The 9,166-nt window shown below is 37.3% G+C and overlaps 1 protein-coding gene across 1 annotated transcript; it reads left to right on the top strand.

The window, feature by feature from the left end:
• Positions 1 to 1,065: 1,065 nt before the first annotated feature.
• LOC101170257 (haptoglobin) lies at positions 1,066 to 6,540 on the top strand. The gene is made up of 4 exons (XM_004067049.4): positions 1,066 to 1,195; positions 1,384 to 1,451; positions 4,253 to 4,536; positions 5,859 to 6,540. The coding sequence occupies exons 1-4, from the start codon at positions 1,176 to 1,178 to the stop codon at positions 6,420 to 6,422; spliced, it is 936 nt and encodes a 311-aa protein (XP_004067097.1). The 5' UTR covers positions 1,066 to 1,175; the 3' UTR covers positions 6,423 to 6,540.
• Positions 6,541 to 9,166: the final 2,626 nt, after the last annotated feature.

Raw genomic sequence — 9,166 nt, 5'->3', positions numbered from 1 at the left:
AAGATTTCATGTAATCCATGGACACCAGTGAAGATCACAAATCATTGAAGAAAAAAGGTTCAGAGCACTGTCTAGTGGGTCTAGATGACCCAACTCCCAACGTTAAAGTGCCTAGGATAGCACAAGGGTTACACAGTGTTGTCTTTTATTTGTAAAAGGTAATATAAAAATGCTTTTTAAAGTGTCAGATGTTCAACTTAAAAAAATAAACAATTGTTTTTTTAACCAGTATTTAAAACAAAAAGCAAGTTGTAATGCTTTGCTGTGTTTGGTTGATTAGTCGTATTACAGCATTTTCTGAGTCACCCAGTCTCAACTCAATTTCAGAATTACTGAAACTTTGAACAGGTTATATGCCTTTAAAAAAAGGCCTTGAGATTATTATTACATTTTTGTTTAAAATTGATAGTACACAGGATTTTTTCAATTTTCACAACCAATAGCAACGTTTTTGTAAAATTGACGTTTACTTTAAAGTCAAATACGGTTAGAATTCTATGTTCTTGAATTTCTCCAACAGCATTGTGGCCTCTGATAAATAAATAGGTCTTATGGCAAACTGACATCACATTTCCTTATCTAACTGCCAGAAAACAGGAATCCTTCTACTAATCATTCCTGTAGGCAAACTTCATGAGGCAACATGTGCATCTCCCCGCTAACAACAAAGTAAAAAGCACATTAAGTTACAACTTGTTTGCTCTAACATTATTAGAACAAATTAGCAATGTTTACTTTGGCTAATCTGCCATGGAAAACTGTGTTTCATTAAAATCTTACAAAATCAGACCGGTGAAACTGTTTGTATTTGCACAAGCTCTGATCCTCAGATAATCAACAGAACCTGGCCAAGTAACTTAGAAAAAAAGGGAGATCTTTGAACGTTTGATCTAACAGGAGGCTCACTGTGTCTTTCATATTTTGCAACAGTTGGAACATTTTCTTGACTGACTGTGTCAGTGTGACAAGAAGAGTTCAAAACATGTTGAAATGTTTTGATGTGTTGAAATTCTGTGAATTTTTGTGAAGATCATTGCTTAATCTTTCATTTCACTTTCCGGGCATATCCTTTTTTTTCAGGTGTGGGTCGGATGTTCTTGTTTTCCCCACATATAAATACTCCACGCAGGAAAATATCACAGCATTCCTTGAGGCACTAATTACCACTGTGGAACATGGAAACTTTGCATAAGAAGTGAGTACATGGTGTTTTTTCTTCTTCTGCAGATTTATGATGAGGGAGATCAAGATGATTTCATCAAAGTTTAAGTCAATGATAAAAGATGTGAGTAAGTCTGTTTTAGCAGATGTGTCTGGTATGGATTTCATTGTAAAGGCTATATTTAAAACATTTATTCAAAGGTGTTAATGGTTGTTTTGCAGATTTTGTGCAGCATTAGTCTTCCTGGCTGCCTGGGTCTGTGTGGCCGAGGGGGGGACAACATTATCAGGTATTACTAAACACAAATTGCCAAAATTACCACTTTTGTTTAAACACAAACACAATTTGTGTGTTCACTCACAATAATAACTATGTAAGGATGCAGTAGATTTCTTTTCTTTTCAACATGTTTCATGAAAGGGTAGAGGATTAAAATGAGGAGTTCAGTTTCCACATTTTAATTTCATTTGAGCCATTTTTTAAATTTTTTTCTTTAGTGCCTGAGGGTGGCTAGAGGGAAAATACAATTAGAACAATCTTTGAACAAAATATAGTTTTAATATAACTAATAATGAGTCAGATGCGAAAGAAAAGCTTCAGATTATCAGACAAGAGCTTCGTTGGTAAATAAAAAAAATTTTTTTAAATGGCAGTGGTAGTCTAGCATTTATTTACATGGCCAGAGACCGGTTCAAATCCCAACAGGACTGAATCTGAGTGCAACATGAGAAAGGCCCATGACTTGAATTGTCTTGGTGGAGTTGCTGTGGTTCACTTCTTGGGTATGAATGTGAAACTGTGTGAACGGGAACAGTGTTCTTGAAAATCAGGGCCCACTCTTAATCGGCCTACCATGTAAAATTAATTGTTAGAAAATCATGCTGATTAAACTAAAATGTTCCCAAACTGCCCTCCTATTCCTGTATAACAATTCGGCTCACATGTCATGACGGTCCGTTCTCTTATCTACATCTGGACCAAAATGACGGCTAACACAACCAAAGCAAGCTGGAAATAGCCTGTTTCTTCAAAAGCAATTACTGTTGTACCAGTTAAGAGACACTCTGTACTGTTTTACAGATTAAGTAGGGAACACATTAAAAAAAACATTTTTCTTCACACCTACTTCCAGCACACACACATGCTCGATTTCTCCTAAAATACCCACACTACACCTCCTCAAAAGCTTCTGCCCATATTAACTATTTCTGTAGGAAATACAGCTACTTTTCTTGTGAAAACGAATAATGTTTTTATCAAATTTATGAAGTAAAAGTGAAGCAGTGTGTGTTAAAAGACAGGCAGAGATTCTAAATCTATTTTGGATTCATGAGTCATTAAAGCAACAATTTGTTTTATTGACCAAGAGACTGGACTAAATAAACCTGGTCTAGATTTGAAATAAGATTTAAAAAATAAAATAATATGTAACCAATGATTATTTCAGCATAAAGGTGGGAACTGATGAGTGCAATCCACAAAATGTCCTCAATCCTATTAAAAAAAAACAGGTTTTTAATTAGCTGTGAAAGCTTCACTAAGTGGTTTTGCAGTGATTTTGAGTTTCTTCTCATCACTGACGGGGTGTCACACACATGAGACTCTTTATCAGTTGATAAATCTCCATTTTTTTCTACCATGCAGCTGTCAGGTAAACAATATCTCATCTTAATTTAAGTTCAAACTACAAAAAGCCCTTTTGAATCAACCCATTGTCTCACAGCTGGTTGTTGAAGAACTGGCGTTTTCTCTCCTGTCGTTCTCTTTCTCAAATAATAATATCACATGCTGGAAAGATCAAAGAAGCTTGGGTGCTCTTTCAAGCTCAGCCATACAGGTGAAACCAAGCAGACATTGTCTGACTCCCTGCTATGTTTGTTAGATGTTTTCTCTTTTGTATTCATGTTCCAGGGTACCGTTCAGTTTCTGCCATCATCAAATCAATGCTGTTTCTCACTCACCAGGCGTTTACCTAAAGAAACACTGCAACGGAACAGTGAATTGTTGATCAATTGGCATTTGTCCTCTATTTTAATGAGGTATGTTTCCTCATTTGGTATCGATATCATGTCACTGTCAGGCAAGCAGCCAAGAGCCCAGATGAGGGGGAAAACTACAAGCAACGATTCTGAAGAAAGACCCACTAAAAGTGACAACACAGTGGAAAAACAAACAAATTCAAGCTAACATTAACTCCACATCCCGCACTGCTCGGATGAGACCTCGACACAAGGAGGAAAACACAAGACCATCCAATGCAGATCATTAGCAATGTGAAGGCAGCTGTAACTCAATGGATTGGAGTGGAGTCAGTGCAACCATCTTCCAGGGAATGTCATGCTGCCCTCTGCTGAGAACCTGTACGGAGATGTGAATGGTCCTGTATAAGCAACATTAGCAAAACACAAACACTTCCAATTGTTTCCAACAATTGAGCAAACCCCAGGTTAATGCTCCTCCCATTGGTGTCTGTAAATTGCACTCACCAGAAAATCCAAGCTACACCACGGTACGTCACTTTGTGAAAACATATTAAATTTGACCAGAGCCAGACCAAGCTGTGCTGGTTAAGTTACATTTCTTTAGTACCAATTTAGAACAGCTTGATCTGACTGGACTCAAATTTAAGACATTTCCAAAGAGACTGGGACTTTTAGTACCTGTGAGTTTGACTGAGCTGACTCAAGGTGGACGTAATTACTACAACCACCAATGATAGAATGGTGGCCTGGACTGTCATGTTGTTGGAAACAGTGGGATACGGGGACTGGAGTTTTTGTTTTGTTTGCTTTTCACCTTAATTTTAACCAACCCACATTAAGGTGGTCCTCAAGTTTAAAAGAAGAACAAGCATTACCGAGCTGAAAAATGGAAAATGGAGGAGAGTTCAAACGGCCATTGGACCTGCCCTTTTGGCTTTAGGTTGTTGTTTAGGTAGTTTAAAGCAAAACACATACCCTAAAAATAGAATATGTGTAAAAAAAACTAATTAAAACACTGTAAGTGTTGTGTAAGAACAAAATGTTTCAATTTATGTATGAAGACATTGTTTATAATTGCCATTACATTTATACAAATTTTATTTTCAAGCCAACAGATTATCATCAGTTCGTTCCAGGCGAATGGTTGGGGGAACACTGGCCCCTCATGTACCATGGCAGGCCATGGTATATCTCTCTGACAGTGTGGTGGATGGAGGCTATGCAGGTGGTGCACTGATCTCTGACCGCTGGGTGCTGACGGCTGCCAGGAACCTCTTTGTAAGGAAAAGTCGAAAGGACATTGGAGGAAAGGCCCCCCTCATCCCCAAAGTGTACCTGGGAATCTCCCAGAAAGCAGAACTCGATACCACCAAAGATGTTGCTGTGGAGAAGGTAAACAAAAGTGGATATTATCACTGCAGACTACAGACAAGCACACTAATAGAGATCTTAATTCAGTTTTTGTTGGTTGTTATTAAATAAGTCCATGAGAACTTTAGTAAAGTTATGTTTGGGATGTTTGATTTGGCCTTTGTTTTTGACACAACCCCCAGCATTTTACTGACGGATACATAAGAGAAAACAGTCAGACAGTGTCCTTTTTTTTCTCTCTACCTGCTTTGTGCCTTAGGAGCAGCACTACACTCTGCTTCCAAGCAAACACTGCTTTCAGAAGAAGCTATTTTTAATTAAGATGCAAAAAAAACTGTCTGGATGGGGGTATGCAATGAAAAAAGAGGAGTCACGGGTTTGCTCCAGAACTACCCTGTAAAAATAATATTTAGTACATTTATATACAATTGACTTCCAACCCTTTTACATTGCTCCTTTCTTTATAATTTGTTATCTGCAACAGCACTTTTCTACTTACGTTCTTCTCCAAATACAGTGATAAGGGCGCTGTAAACAGGTTACCAACTTTTCATCGCATAATTGATGTGTCAAATAAATGTTTGACATGGAATGTTCTTAAATCCCATGATGGTACATGTGGCAGCAAAATCATGTCACCTCTGTCCAGTAGCTGCAGGAGACAAAAATACATGCAAATAATGTTTCATCTTCAATTAATTTTCTAGATGTGCAAAGTTAATGATCATATACATTAATCTGGAGTTGGTATGTGATAATAAAATCCAGACAGAGGTAGATTTTTTATTATTACATTGTTATGTTAAAACATTTGAATAATCTCAATGATTTGATTTTGATTTACTGGAAAAAAGTATCTAAACCTTGAAGGTGAATCTGATGGGTAAAATGAATGGGCATAATGACTAATACCAAAAATTGCGAGGGTAAATTAAAAAGGAAATGTTACATTTTTCGCTTGTTCTTTCATTTTCTTAATGTGCTTTAACACATTGTCTTCGCCCATAAGTGGCCGGGATAGGATCCGGCAGCCCCGTGACCCCGAAAGGGATAAACAGAAGAAGATGAATGAATGAATGAATGCTTTAACAGAACTCATACTGTCTTCAGGACTTTCCATTATTAAAGAATAAGTTGGTCTTTGTTTTAATGAGCAGTGCTGGGATTATATAAATTCGCTTCCTCTGACTTTCTTTCTTCCTGTGGTAACTGGATGAAAGAAAACAACGCTTTAGGTCAAGATTTTGCCTTTCAGAGCATTAAATCTTAAACTAAAGCAGACTTTTTTGTCGGAAATAGAAATGAAGATAAAGGCGTATAAACTTGCATTTTTCCTCCTGCAGGTGGTCATCCATCCTAGCTTCCAGAATCTGTCTGACTGGGACAACGACCTGGCTCTTATCAAACTCAAACACCCTGTGATCATGAGCAACAGGGTTACCCCCATCCCTCTGCCAGAGAGGGGTCAGGATGTGGACAGGGCTGCACATGGGTCAGGGGTCATCGCAGGCTGGGGCTGGGGGATTCTCCTTACCCCTGCAGCATCCCTTAAACACCTAGTGTTCCCTCTGGCTAATCACTCAGACTGTAAGGCGGAATATGAGCACGATCCTTTTACGCCGGCAGTGGATGAGAACATGTTCTGCACTGGAGCCACGCAGTTTCAGGAAAATGTTTGTTTTGGTGACGCAGGAGGTGCTCTGGCTGTTCTGGACTCTGAAACTGGAGATGTGTATGCTGCTGGAATCCTGTCGTATGACAAACCCTGCAACAGGCACAAATACGCAGTCTACATGAGGGTTTCCTCGTATTTACCCTGGATTCACAGTGTAATCAGGGGAGATACGGGCAAATCGCACGCTCTGCGCTATGACACAATATCAACAATGTACTCATGGCAACCATAGAGTTCAGCACTCTTTTGATCTCGGATAGAAATGATCATTTTGGGCCAGTTTTTGTGCAGATGTTTCAGTGAAATGTGTGGCACTTTGCAGAGGAAATAAAAATTTTTTGTGTGGGAAATGTATCTTCATTTTTGTGTTTTTCACTGATAAAACTTTGATTAGACTACACTAAATATTTTGTGTTTGAAACTAGCAGTTTCACATTTCAAGCTTTTCTTTAGTTACTTTTAAAAGAAGTTTTTAAAATAAAAAGGCAACACTTTATCTCTTTATTTCAATGTGAGAGTGCATCACTGAATTTCCCAGCATCTGTGTACACTCAACGTGACACATCTTTGAAAACAGAGTTTAGACACTTCAAAGGTTGATACAGCATTTCATCATGTGCTGTCATAGCAAAGTTAACAATAGGTAAAATGTGGATGACACAATGAAGAATCTGTGGGGTTTGGAGTTTGAACCGGTTCAGCCGCAGGAAGACAACTTCAAAGTTGTTTTTTGTCTGGCAGGTGTGTCCACTCTACCGGAAATCATGAGCTGTCTCAACAACAAATGTCCAGAAAAGTGGTGCGCTGATATGATTGGAGCAGATAAGAGGGAAAGAAAAATCAAAGACAGGAGTGTCTGCTTTTCTTCCTTGAGGCGTTTTAGAGCAAAATAAGAAGGATGGAACAAGTGTAAGGTTTAAAGTAGCCTGTTTTTAAAAAAAAAAGTTTTAATCCACAAATTGCCTTTCAGGTATGGAAGATTTGCCACAATTGTTAAGAAGAATCCATAGTTTGTGAAAAACTCGGGAACAAAGGTTTTTAGGGGGAAAACTATGGATTTTAGTTGCTTGAAAAAGTTACATTGGTAAATTATGAATCATCAATAATATAATCCAAATGGGAATGTCTTTTTCATTTAATTTCATAGAGTACTGTGGAAGGAAAGAATCCCAATCATGGTAGCCCTTCCTGTCTCTGAAAAATGTTTCTTTCTTGATCTAATCCAGGGGACATTTGTCCAGTTTCTTACTGAGAAAAAACCCAACAAGAGCCGCAAAGTTTCAACTCACCATTTAGAAAAATCCTCTTTCTTTTTGTGGTCATTAAGCCATTTGTTTATAAAATGTAGCTTTTAAATATTTATAATACTCAAATTATAAGAGTGCTATATGTTCCTATGAATACCAAGTTCAACTTCCTTTAGTTTTTTAACAGCAGCAGCACATACAAGTTGCTTTCAAAATAAAATGCACCTTGTGTCAATTAAGAGCCTTTTGCTGCAGCAGATTTAGTTAAATTAAAAATGGAAGAAAGTCAACTCAAACATGGCATTTTCTATCATTTTGACTTTTGGGAACCTTCAACCTTTTTCTTCTCTTATATAAACTGAAACACGACAACACTGTTGGAAAATCTGTGTTGTTTTTTACTATATGCAAGTAAGTGCATTTAAGCACTTTAAGATCTTTGTCTATGAACAGCAACTAGACGCTGTTGTGCGGCGGAAGATAAGAATGTGTGCTTTCAGCTTATTCTAATGAATCACTATGTCAATATGTTATAACATGTAACTATCATTTCACTCAGTTTTCTGACATGTTAAGAATCTAAACAAAAATAGTGATTATCTAAAAAACATAAAACCAAAATCTATAACTCAGTATTTATTCAAACTATTTACATTTTTCTTCAAAGCCCCAAGGAGAGATAAAGGAGCCCCATGTGACTCAGGTCAAACCACTCTGCTGAATTATTCTATGCTGCAAAATTTTTGGAAGAGTGTTTCATGCAAGATTTCATTGTTTCACCCATTTTGATCACAGAGGCTTTTAAAACTCAAATCCTTGACAGAAATCTGTTTTTGTTTTAGGGCTTTCATGTCCTGTGATGGTTGTCATGATCATGATATATGTGCAGGTGTGGCTTTACTGTTTAGCGATGTAGCCTCACTCACCTTGCCTAATAATCAAAGTTTTCGCTGATGTACCAATCTACATCGCTGCGAGTTTGTAAATTATGCTCTTTGGGGTTAAGCATCAATACCAGGCTCACCTCTGTTGTTCTCAAACTTGAACTGGGAAATGCCAACAGCTGCTGTTTCTTAAATGAGGCTGGTCTCATGAGAAAGCACACTCACACTAACTCACATGTTGAAAAGTTATTTATATAGCCCAAATTCACTACAACAGTCGTCTCGATGGACTTCGTATAGGTAATTGAAAAAGGTAAACATAAAATCAAAAGGATCATAAATACATAGAATTCAGTAGGAAAATACTAAATTGAACTAACAAACTGACTAAGCTAAACTAGACATCCCTGCCCTTAGACCCCCTTTCGTGGTAAGAAAAAACTCCTAAAAAAACGGATATATCAATATCAACATCAATATTGAGAATACAGAAAAAACTTTTGCTATGTTTGTGGCTTTTTTTTCTTCATGAAATCTGAGGGTTTGGCAACATTATTTTAATTTTCTGTTTTGATTTCATCCAAGCTCAAATTCCTGCATAATTAAGGGCTTTTCTTTTGTTAAGTAGGTGGAGGGAAACATTTTTTTTTACTTTAACATTTACTGCTCCATTGCAGGTTTTGTCAGTATGTCTGACCCACTTCAGGCTATAATTTCTTGGTCATACAGCAATGTGTGTCAGAGCTTAGCGTATATGTGATTAATAAAAGGATCTGCCATGTAATTGGAATAAATGCAACTTAACAAAGATTTTGACCATTTTTGTCCTGATACTGTAATTGTTA

The sequence above is a fragment of the Oryzias latipes genome, chromosome 3 (assembly GCF_002234675.1).
Source record: "Oryzias latipes chromosome 3, ASM223467v1".
In the NCBI taxonomy this organism is placed as follows: domain Eukaryota; kingdom Metazoa; phylum Chordata; class Actinopteri; order Beloniformes; family Adrianichthyidae; genus Oryzias; species Oryzias latipes.
This window is presented reverse-complemented; position numbering and strand designations above follow the sequence as displayed.